This window comes from Phoca vitulina, unplaced genomic scaffold (assembly GCF_004348235.1).
Source record: "Phoca vitulina isolate PV1807 unplaced genomic scaffold, GSC_HSeal_1.0 scaffold94, whole genome shotgun sequence".
NCBI classification, from domain to species: Eukaryota; Metazoa; Chordata; class Mammalia; order Carnivora; family Phocidae; genus Phoca; species Phoca vitulina.
In genome coordinates, this window is record NW_022589797.1 from 2,844,933 (window position 1) to 2,857,079 (window position 12,147).

At 44.6% G+C, this 12,147-nt stretch overlaps 1 protein-coding gene across 1 annotated transcript in view; it reads left to right on the forward strand.

The window, feature by feature from the left end:
* Positions 1–624: 624 nt before the first annotated feature.
* DCAF12 (DDB1 and CUL4 associated factor 12) overlaps positions 625–12,147 on the forward strand; it is a 34,474-nt gene continuing 22,951 nt past the window's right edge. The window contains exons 1-2 of the mRNA XM_032396818.1: positions 625–1,257; positions 2,316–2,570. Coding sequence (XP_032252709.1) covers positions 1,180–1,257; positions 2,316–2,570 — 333 coding nt within the window. The 5' untranslated portion in view covers positions 625–1,179. The remainder of the gene's footprint in view (positions 1,258–2,315; positions 2,571–12,147) is intronic.

A 12,147-nucleotide genomic window follows, 5' to 3' on the forward strand; every position in this document is an offset into this window, starting at 1 on the left:
CTGACTGACAAGCAACGTCCACTCTCTGTGGTTCAGAATTTCACCCAATCTGCCCTCATGGGGATGCAACCAGGGTCCCAAGTGAGAGGCAGGCAGTGGCAGTGCCCTGTTCCTGTCCTCAATTTAGGACCGCATGGGAGACGTAAGAAACAGATAAATTAAGGCGTGAGGTCTATTTCATAAAGCACAAAAGACAGTGTGGCCGGCAGGTCATGAGAATCTAAAGGGAGAGGAGGTCGTAGATGAGGGAAAGATGACGAGGGCTGTTGTGGTTACGGCAGGAGAGAGGATTAGGCGGGGCATGTGGGCAGCAGGGAGGCAGGAGGCTGAGTGGAGAATGGAGCCTGAAGGCTCTCGAGGGGTGGGAAGAGGCCAGAGGCCCGGGCAGCAGTCTGGGCTGGTAATGCCAGGCAGGGCAGGTACTCTGCAGAGGGAAAGTCTGGCCACGCTGGCGTGGATTCCGAGCCGGACTCCACCTTGCGAGGGTGGAGGAAGAAGGTCCTGCCTCCTGGCACAGAGTCCAGCCCTTGGTGTCAGGGCTCCGTTCGTGATAGGTTCGGGGAAAGTGCTGCGCTCAATAAGAGATAACCAGTGGCAGCTGCCGGGTAAAGGCGTGTGCTGGGCCTTCCCGGAGCGAGGATAGTCGTCCTCACTTCCGGGTGCTTGCGGATGGGCAGGCGGGGGTCCGAGGTCGACCGCCAGAACGCAGATTCCTCTGACCCCAGGTCTTTCACCTCCAGCGGCCATCTGGCGACCGTTGGAAATGAGCGGGCGGCCGCAAAACAACTGCCGCGGACTCTCCACTTGCAGGCCGTAAACCCCACCCCTGAAGGCCCGGCAGCGTCTCCGCGGCGACATGCCGCGAAGTGCGGCTGCGCAAGGGTGACGGAGCGCGGGCGACGGGGAGGGGGTGTTTTGGTTCTAGCCGCTCGCCGTCCTTTCAGACTCGTTCGTCTGAAAGCTTCTCGTTCCTTCCTCCCCTGCCCCTTCCCTTTCCCTTTCCCGGCCCCAGTCCTCCCTCCCTCCTTTCCCTTTGCCTGCCTTCCCGGGTCCGGGCCATTTTCCGGGCCAGGCGCACAAAAGTGCGCGGCCCCGGGGCCCAGTATATGACCCGCTCTCTTGCTAACCCTCGCTACCCCCGCCCCATGTGGCTGCGGGGCCGCTGCGGCGCTGCCCACTATGGCCCGGAAAGCAGTTAGCAGGAAGCGGAAAGCGCCCGCCTCGCCAGGAGCTGGGAGCGACGCTCAGTGCCCGCAGGTGAGGGCTGAGAGGCCTGGACCCGTGTTACGTCGCCGAGGCACCCAGAGGGGGATAGGGTTCTAAGGTCAGGGAACCGGAACCGGGGACCAAGGTCTGTAGTCAGAGGTGAGGCAAGAGCGGAGCCCCAGCCTTTTGGGACAGGGCCGGGCCCTCAGGAGTTCATAGATCTGAAAGGCCAGAGGAATGAGAAGCTAAAGGGAAACTTGGAAACGGCATATTCCGCGGAAGCCCTGCAGCCGGTCGTGGGGCTTGAGGGGAAACTATAATCTTGGCTTTGGAGGGAGGAAAACCGACATCGAGGGGAATCAGGAACAAAACCTCCCAGAATATACTGGGAGGGAGAGTCAGTTCCCCCTCCCAGGGCTTTGGGAAGCGGAGATGATTGCGTCCTTTATAAGGAAAGGAGTTTCCGTCTGGATACCTCAAGCCCTGAGGTGGCCTTTTTGGCTCTTGGACCGGTATAAAAAACAGCAGTTCTTGTGGAACGCGTATTCGGACTCTGATTTCCCGTGCTTCCTACTCCGTTAGTGTTTGATTTTTCGAATTCTTCAACCGCCGGGAGCGTGGGCCTGGTGACGAGGGGTCGCCCTGATAGCGCATCCCTGGAAGGCCTGGGACTCCAGGCTGGCCCCAGCTGCACTCTCCATGCTCCACGGGGAGTACAGACTGAGAGGAAGAAGGGTCCTGGGTAGAGATGCAGCCCGGGTCGGTGTAGTAATTATTTGGTCCCTCATTCCCTTCCCTATCAAGGATAACTTTAGGGGCCCTGAAGCCTTCACCCCTAACAGGGCTAGTAAATCTTTTGATCTCTTTTCTGCTTCCTTTTCCTTGTCTTTCAGCCCTTGTTTCTCATAGGTAGCTTTGACTATGAGCAGTATCTTCTCAGTGTTGGAAGAGTTAAACTGGACTTTCTATATTGAGATTTCTGTTCTGTTGTATTTCTGTTGTATGTAAATCCTGCAGGATGAGTTCTTGGTGATTTCTCTGATACAGGAGGATCCCTTGTTCTGAAGGAAGGTAGCCAAAGCCCTAATTTCTAATGTTGCTTTCCACAGTTTGGCTGGGATCACTCACTTCACAAAAGGAAAAGACTCCCCCCAGTGAAGAGATCCTTAGTGTACTACCTGAAGAATCGAGAAGTCAGGCTTCAGAATGAAACCAGCTATACTCGAGTGTTGCATGGCTATGCAGCACAGCAACTTCCCAGTCTCCTGAAGGAGAGAGAGTTTCACCTTGGGACCCTTAATAAAGTGTTTGCATCTCAGTGGCTGAATCATAGGCAAGTGGTGTGTGGCACAAAATGCAATACGGTAAGCGTCTGGGGGGCGGTAAGTGAACCTTATCCTAGGGCCTGAATACATTTTGGCTCCACGTGCTCTAGAACCTCTCTCTCACTGCTCATTTTCCCCATCAGTTTCTTTTGGGAGGAGATTGCCTTACTCTGCTTTCCATTCCCTCCTATCTGTTGATAACTTCTTTCTCTCTCTCCTTTTTCCCAGTTCCTCATCTTCTTGATAAATCTTCAGAGGAGTCTGTTTCTTCAGGCCTCTTGCCGTATAGCTGTTCCACTGCTTTTAGAGTTCTTTGGCCTCATGTTTTTATGTTGCTTTTTAAGTCAGAGACCTTAGAGGAAAGACTTAGGAAAGAATGATGCTCAGGGCATCATTCAGGATACATAAAAGTGGAAACCTAGGTCTTATCTGCTAAGCTAAGGGCACATATAAGAATATTTTAAGTAGCACTTGGAGGGCGCCTTGGTGGCACAGTTGGTTCAGCGTCCGACTCTTGATTTTGACTCAGGTCATGATCTCAGGGTCATGAGATTGAGCCCTGTGTTGGGCTCCGTGATCAGCTTGGAGTCTGCTTGAGATTCTCTCTCTTTCCCTTGGCCCCTCCCACTCATGTGAGTGCGCTCTCACTCTAAAATAAATAAATGTTTAAAAAAAAAAAAAAAGTAGTACTTGGTTCAGGATAGGAATAAAGCAAACCTTTTTTTCCCCCAAACATTCTTTTTTAGGGAGTAGAATCCAAAGTAGAATTAAAGATTTCCTTTTTTTTTTTTTTTAAGATTTTATTTATTTATTTGACAGAGAGAGGGAACACAAGCAGGGGGAGTGGGAGAGGGAGAAGCAGGCTTCCCGCTGAGCAGGAGCCCGATGCAGGGCTTGATCCCAGGACCGTGGGATCATGACCTGAGCTGAAGGCAGGCGCTTACAACTGAGCCACCCAGGCGCCCTTAAAGATTTAATTTAAGAAAAGGTAGAGAATGTGTGTTTGGTGATATATTTCAGGATGTAAATGTTCTTTGCAAAGTAGCCTCCTGAAAAGGATTCAAAAGAGAGAAAAATTATTACATGAGGAGGAGAGTGTGTTTACACGGAATGAGTTAGAAAATAGCTATACATGAATGAAGGGAAAAATTTATCAGCTATATAATAAGCACAATTATAGTCATAGATAAAATATGTCAATCCAGGATTGGATATTGCAGATATGTTTGGAACGGAGGGACACAAATAATGTCAGAGGAATGGCAAGAGGCAGGGCCTGGAGGTAGGAAATGATTCCAGATGAAGCATGAGAAAAGATGGGATATAGGCCCAACTGCTCTCTCTGTTTTCACCTTACACAGAAACACATCTTGAATTAATTGAAAGAGATCAAGAGTGTCTTAAGTACTAGAAGTGTTTGTTTATAAAGGACATAGGCAAAGATTTAAACATGAGTTTGAAGGAAGGAAATATTAATCTTGGCGGTTGGGGCCCAGCTGGCATTTCCTCTTCTGTTGAAGGTTGCTGCTTGTCATACAGAAGCCTTTCAAAACTGAGTAGTGGTGGCAAGCCTCTACAAAACTTCCTTTTCCTAGTCTCGCAGGCCACCACTCATGGTGTAAGAGAACTGTCATTATTGTCACTTGGAATAGAAAAAGAGTCTCCCATTTGGAGGAATTCATTCTACTCCACATATACCATTAGTGTTTTGCCCAGCAAATGCTGTTGAATTATAAACTACATTAATCATAGTCTCCTTCTTGAATTTATTGACCCTATTTTGAAGGTTTGCATAATGTTAAGTAATAATTTAATGTACTCTTAATACCTACCTCTTTCTCTCTTCCTGTTTCCTCATAACGTAACATGTTTAAATGAGGGCCTGTTTTCTTTATAATTTGTGTTGTTACTTGCTTAGCCTCCAGAACCAAAGCAGGGAACCAGGAATGCTGCTCTTTGAACTTTCTGACATTGGACAAATGAGTCCCTTATCTGTGCCTTTGTTTTCCCATCTGTAACATGGGAGTGATAATATCCAGAGCTGAGAAGGTGGCTGTGCACCTCTTGGGAAATACTTGAAGTTAGCAATATCTTTCTTATGCAAAAATAGTGGTGATAATGAATGCAAAACTTTTTCCAATGCTCTTCGCATTCCCTGGGACGTCCCTCAGTTTGAAAGAGGAAAATTAAACAATTAGAATTATCCTTGGATAATATGTCAAGATTTTGGCGGGGGGGGGGGGGGGGGAAAGAATTTGTGTTGGAGTCTCAATAATAAATGAAGTTCTGATGTATTGAAATTTTGCTATCAATGAAGCAATTTTAATGTATTAGGTAGGAAAAGTATACAACTACTTATATCCTAAAATAGCCTGTACCTTCAGGTTAGAAGCTGTTTTTGTCTTGGGTGCTGTTGGTATTCATCAGCATTTAACTGAATGTATACAAATGCTAAAAAAGTAAGGTTATGGGGCACCTGGGTGGCTCAGTTGGGCGTCTGCCTTAGGCTCAGGTCATGATCTCAGGGTCCTAGGATCTTTAGGCTCTCTGCTCAGCATGGAGTCTGCTTCTCCTTCTCCCTCTGTGTTCTCTTGCTCTCTCTCAAGCAAATAAAATCTTTAAAAAAAAAAAAAAAAGCCAAGTTATTTCCCAGTTAACTAGCTTGGGGCAATAGTTTTGAAACCTCTGCTGAGGCATTAGATCATCCTTTTCGAAAAAAAGCAGATATATTTTGTAAATCTTTTTGTAGCTTGATACCTGAGGTGAGAATTGCCCTGTGCTGTGTTGCCACACTCAAACTAGGAGCAGTCATTCAACCCCCTGAATTTTCTGGGCCCAGTAAGCACAAGAAGGACCATAAAAATGGCCAACGTATGTTTTATTTTATTTTTTTTAAAGATTTTATTTATTTATTTGACAGAGACACAGAGAGAGAGGGAACACAAGCAGGGGGAGTGGGAGAGGGAGAAGCAGGCTTCCTGCGGAGCAGGGAGTCCGATTCGGGGCTCGATCCCAGGATCCCGGGGTCCCGATCCAGGATCCCGAAGGCAGATGCTTAACGACTGAGCCACCCAGGCCCCCTGTTTTAATCATTAATAACATTTGTATGGTTATATTTTTACTAAATTACCAAAAGAGAAAGGTGTAGGGGCGCTTGGGTGGCTCAGTCGTTAAGCGTCTGCCTTCGACTCGGGTCATGATCCTGGGGACCTGAGATCGAGCCCCACATCGGGCTCCCTGCTCCGCAGGAATCCTCCTGCTCCCTCTCCCACTCCCCCTGCTTGTGTTCCTTTTCTCACTGTGTCTCTCTGTCAAATAAATAAAATCTTTAAAAAACCAAATAAAATAAGAGAGAAAGGCGTAGTATAACCTTAATTGGAACATGGGCCTGGAAACCAGGATGGGTAGGTATATTTTTCTGGTATAGGGTTACAAAGTCAGATTGTACACAGAGCGAGACAAAAGCTAATAAGAGAAGCTTGCCAGGCACAAGACAGTAAGTTGTGGGGACTGCAAAGAGCCAGAGAAGGTATTCTTGGCTCCAAGCAGTTGTTGCCATGCAAGAATCTGAGCGTATTGTTAATTTTCTTTCTTTCTTTTTTTTTTTTTTTTAAGAGAAACGAAATCTGGATTTTTATGGGGAAAAGTATCAACCACTTACGAAGATTATTGAGAATCTGGTGTGACAAGAGCTTTATGTATCTGGAAGAGAATTGTGAGATTAAGGTTGGAAAGGTTCATTAGGATCAAATTATGGAAGCCATTGAGTGTCCAGCTAAGATCTTATTTGGTGGGGAATGGAGAGACAAGACCCAAGGATTTCAAGCTGGGAGAGGAGTACTGCTTTAGGGAAAGCAGTTACAGGATGCTAGTGCTATAGTATAAGTGAACTAATGAGGACCAAAAGCAGGATAGTGGCAGGGAGAGAGTGAGAAGACAGATACATCTTAAGAGAGGCACCTGGCTGGTTCATTCAATGGAGCATGAAACCCTTGATCTTGGGATCATGAGTTTGAGCCCCATGTTGGGCATAGAGCCTACTTAAAAAAAAAAAAATTTTTTTTTAAAATACGTTTTAAGAGGTAAAATCTGTAGGGACGTCTGAGTGGCTCAGTCGGTTGAGGGTCTGTCTTAGGCTCAGGTCGTGATTCCGGGGTCCTGGGATCAAGTCCCACATGGGGCTCCCTGCTCAGCGGGAAGCCTGCTTCTCCCCCTGCCTGCCTCTCCCCCTGTTTGTGCTCTCTCTGTCTCTGACAAATAAATAAAATCTTTAAAAAAAAAAAAGGTACAATCTGTAGATGGTGACATGCTCAGATATAATCCAGAGGATTAAGTTAAAATTGATACTGATGTCTTGAAAACCTGGGTAACTGGAAGGATGGCAGGAGAGGAAGGAGTATTAAACAGATTTGAAAAGAAAATGAGTTTAGTTTTGTGCTTTCACTTAGTTGAAATTTAAGAGGTGTAAAAATTGAAGTTAGTGATTTGGGAATGGTTGTCTATGTATAAGGGATTATTGAAATTAGTGCACTACCATGGGAGAGACTGTAGAGAAGACACTCTTAAGTTGCATAAACCTTCCCTAAAATTGCAAAAATTTCATTATATGTGTATTTTCTGGGCACAATGAGTTCGGGGGGTGGTATGGGGAGCAGTCCGTAGTTTTCATTATATTTTCAAAAGGAGTACTGTGAGCCAAAAATGGGTAAGAACCATTGATATTGAAAGGATAGCTATAAAGATAGAATCTTGGAGCAGGAAGGTCAGAAGAGAACTAGGAGGGGGTATTTTGGGGCACCTGGCTGGCTTCGAAGAGCATGCGACTCTTGATCTCAGGGTCGTGAGTTGGAGCCCCACATTGGGTGTAAAGATTACTTAAAAATAATTTTAAAAAAGAAGGAAAGGGAATATTTTGAGAGAGGGCAGTTTAAAGACAAAGATGGTGATAGAGTGATAATGTATGCAGAGTTTGAGATATGTAATTTTAGATTCTTATTTCTCACTCACTGATACCCTTCAGCCAAAGACTATCAGGAACTTAGTATAGTAGATACAATTGCTTATTGCAACTACAGAGAACCTAAACCAAAGGGAACCATGAGACCTCTCAGTAAGAGGGTGTTAGAAAGGACTTAAAAGGGCGGTTTGGGGGAATGTTTAAGGAAATGGGACTTTCACAGGAAAATTTCCTGGGAAATTATTTTTACCAAGACACCAATGCCTAGCTGATAGTACCAGGCTAACTAGTAGAGGTCAGGGCTGCTTGCTTTTTCTCAACATCTTCCAAAGTAATGAATGGTCACAGGTATGCTGCTGACTTCACAGATAGAGTTGGTGGATTAGAATGAAGCAGAAAAGGGGTGCCAGCCTGGCCCAGTTTGTGTAGAGCATATGACTCTTGATATTGGGGATGGAAGTTTGAGCCCCACATTGAGTATAGAATTACTTAAAAATAAAGTTAAAAAAAAAATGAAGCAGACAAAATGAGTTTGGGCTGCGATTTGTTGTCAGATGGGAGGAAGAAGAACTTTTGAGGAGCCTAATTTTGGGTGTGGAGAGGAATGGTAGACACCAGGTTGAGAAAATAGCTGTAATGTTGTCCCTGAGTTTCCATATGCAGATTCCTGAAATGATAAAAGCAGAATGTGAAATCCAGTCTGAGACACAGGAAAACAAAATATGGTGAAGTGTGGGAGTTTTGCTCTGACCAGATCTTTAATTCTTGCTCCTTCATTTTACTATTTTATTTCCCCAAAGGGATTACAGCCTTTTATTTTTACTTTTTTTTAAGATTTTATTTATTTGACAGAGTGCACACACAAGCGGGGCGGGGGAGCTGCAGGCAGAGGGAGAAGCAGGCTCCCCGCTGAGCAAGGAGCCTGACGTGGGACTCGATTCCAGGACCCAGAGATCTTGACCTGAGCGAAAGGCAAACGCTTAACTGACTGAGTCACCCAGGCACCCCTCAGAATATTTGACTCTTTTATTTTACTTTATTTTTTTTTTAAGATTTATTTATTTGACAGAGAGAGACATAGCGAGAGAGGGAACACAAGCAGGGGGAGTGGGAGAGGGAGAAGCAGGCTTCCCGCTGAGCAGGGAGCCTGATGCGGGGCTCGATCCCAGGACCCTGGGATCATGACCTGAGCTGAAGGCAGACGCTTAACGACTGAGCCACCCAGGCGCCCGTATTTGACTCTTTTAGGAGAAAGATTTTATTTTATTTTATTTTTTAAAGATTTTATGTATTCATCTGACAGAGACACAGCGAGACAGGGAACACAGATGGGGAGAGGGAGAAGCAGGCTTCCCGCCAAGCGGGGAGCCCGATGTGGGGCCTGATCCCAGGACCCTGGGACCATGACCTGAGCCGAAGGCAGACGCGTAACAACAACAACAACAAAAGAAATGATAGACTTGCTATGTTGATTCTGGGCCCCATTTCTTAATTTTCTTTGTGCTTATGGACAAGCCCCAGATACTTCTCCTAAGCCTTTCTTCTGTCACCTTTAAAATAAATGGAGTAGTACCTGCCCAGCAGACCATGAATAGAATTAAATAAAATGTTGGTTAGCACAGTGTCTAAAATTTATGTTTAGTAAATTGTTGATCTAATTAATGGTGGCGGTGGTTTGATGGTTCTAGACTTTAGGTGTATTTCTGGCCAGATTCAGGTATGCTTAACGTAAATAGGATTTCTATATCCTATAAATGGCTTCTTTTCTGTATGCCAGTCACATCCCAAGTATCTTAAACACTTTTAAATAATTCATCTAGGGGCTTCTGGGGGCTCAGAAGGTTAAATGTCTGCCTTTGGCTCAAGTCATGATCTTGGGGTCCTGGGATTGAGCACCACATCAAGCTCCCTGCTCATTGGGGAGTCTGCTTCTCCCTTTCCCTCTGCCCTTCCACCCCCGCTTGTCCACTCGCTCGCTCTGTCAAATAAAAAATATATATATATTATGTAATTACATAAGGAACTACAATTAGGAAATTATATTTAATTTCATTATAGAAAGAATACAGATAAAAGCAAAATATTTTACTGTGTACAAATTATAATAATACCTAGTTCTGATAAGGATGTAGTGGAACAGATGTGTATATATATATTATAAATATGTATACGTAGCCACTAAAACCTTTTATTGACAGTAATTTGGCATTATATTTCAAGTCTGGTACATATTGTTGAATGAAGGGCCTTAAAGTATTATACCCTTTGACCTAATATTTTCAGACCAGGGAATTTATCCAAAGGAAGAGAAGTCTTTTTTAACAAGATAATCATTGGAAGCTATTTAATCTAAATACTAACAAAAGGAGGGGTGCCCAGATGGCTCAGTTGGTTAAATGTCTGCATTTGGTTTGGCTCAAGGCATGATCCCGGGGTCGTGGGATCCTGGGATCTTGGGATCAAGTGGGCTCCCTGCTCAGCGGTTAGTCTGCTTCTCCCTCTTCCTCTCCTTCTGCCCCTCGCCCTGTTCTGCCCGAGCACACTCTCTCTCAAAAAAATAAATAAAATCTTTGAAAAAAAAAAAACAACTAATAAAAGAATACTTGAGTACTTTATGGTAAATCACATCTGCATGATGTTATGCAGAAATTAACATAATTATGAGTACTAATAGCACCCAAAGCTTTTTCTTTTTTTTTCTCCCCCCAAGATTTTATTTAGTGGAGCACCGGGGTGGCTCAGATGGTTAAGCATCAGCCTTCAGCTCAGGTCATGATCTCCTTGTCCTGGGATCCAGCCCTGCGTCCCTGCTGAGCAGAGATTCTGCTTCTCACTCTCTCTGTGCCCCTCCATACCCCACTCATGCTTTCTCTCTCTCAAATGAATAAATAAAATCTTAAAAAAAAATAGGGGTGCCTGGGTGGCTCATTTGGTTAAGCGTCTGCCTTCGGCTCGGGTCCACTTCTCCCTCTCCCTCTGCCTGCTGTTCCCTTTGCTTGTGCTTTCCCCCCTCTCTCTGTCAAATAAATGAATAAAATCTTTATTTTATTTTTATTTTTTAAAGATTTTATTTATCCATTTTTTAAAGATTTTATTTATCCATTTGACAGAGACAGCGAGAGAGGGAACACAAGCAGGGGGAGTGGGAGAGGGAGAAGCAGGCCTCCCGCCGAGCAAGGAGCCTGATGCTCCCTGATGCTGGGCTCAATCCCAGGACCTTGGGATAATGACCTGGGCGGAAGGCAGCTGCTTAACCAACTGAGCCACCCAGGAGACCAAACACACAGAGCATTTGATATGTTAAATGTAATGAGAGACAAAATTCTTTTTTTTTTTTTTAATTTATTTAGTAATCTCTACACCCAATGTGGGGCTGGAACTCACAGCCTCGAGATCAACAGTTGCATGCTTCTCTGACTGAGCCACCCAGGTACCCAGGATACAAAATTCTATCTGTGCTTATTATAGCTATACACAATTATGCATGCATGTGGTTAAGGACTAAACAGGAACTGGACAAATGAAAAAACACATTTGAAAAGAGAGGGGGCACCTGGCTGGCTCAGTCAGTGGAGCGTGTGACTCTTGATTCTAGGGATCGTGAGTTCAAGACCCATGTTGGGCAAAGAGATTACTTCATAAAAATTTTAAAAAGGGATACCTGGGTGGCTCAGTTGGTTAAGCATCTGCTGTTGGCTCAGGTCATGATCTCAGGGTCCTGGGATCGAGCCCCGCATTGGGCTCCCTGTTCAGCAGGGAGCCTGCTTCTCCCTCTCCTGCGTGCAGCTCCTCCTGTTGTGCTCTCACTGTCTCTGTCAAATGGATAAATAAAATCTTTAAAAAATTATTATTTTTTATTTTTATTTTTTTAAATATTAAAAAAAACAAAAGATTTTATTTATCCATTTGACAGAGACAGCAAGAGAGGGAACACAAGCAGGGGGAGTGGGAGAGGGAGAAGCAGGCCTCCTGCTGAGCAAGGAGCCCGATGCTCCTTGATGCCCGGCTCTATCCCAGGACCCTGGGATCACGACCTGAGCTGAAGGCAGACACTTAACTGAGCCACCCAGGCGCCCCAAACTTATTATTTTTTTAATGTTACTTCAGCTAGATGAATCTTTTTTCTCTTAGCCTAAAACAGTGGTGGAAATGACCTTGCTCAGTTTCCATTCATTGCTTGCTGACAAAGATTGAACACAGTTACACATTTCTTCTGGGGAGAGGGAATAAAATACAGTGGTAGGATATATAACAAAAGGAGTTTCCTTTCTGAGTCACACAAGGAGTTTTTTGGAGCTCAAAATAACATCTAGAGAGAGATCTTGCTTCTCAGTGGGCAAGTAACACAACCATGTTATCCTTAAGTCTTTGTGTATAATGCTCAGAAAATAAAAGTGAAAGAAAAAGGATTATATAGTATTATCATTGTTTTAATACTGTTATTATTGAAAGCTTATAATTTCTTAATATACCAGATAAATAATTAATATGTGACTACAAACTCTGTTCTCCAGTAATTTGTAGCTTAGAGATAAGGCTCCCTGCTAATTCTGAGTAGATGGCTTTATACTTAAAAATGCTGTAGGGGAAGAAAAAGCTGAGAATATCTTGTATAGAAATTGTTTTCTTCTGGGGCGCTTGGGTGGCTCAGATGTTTGA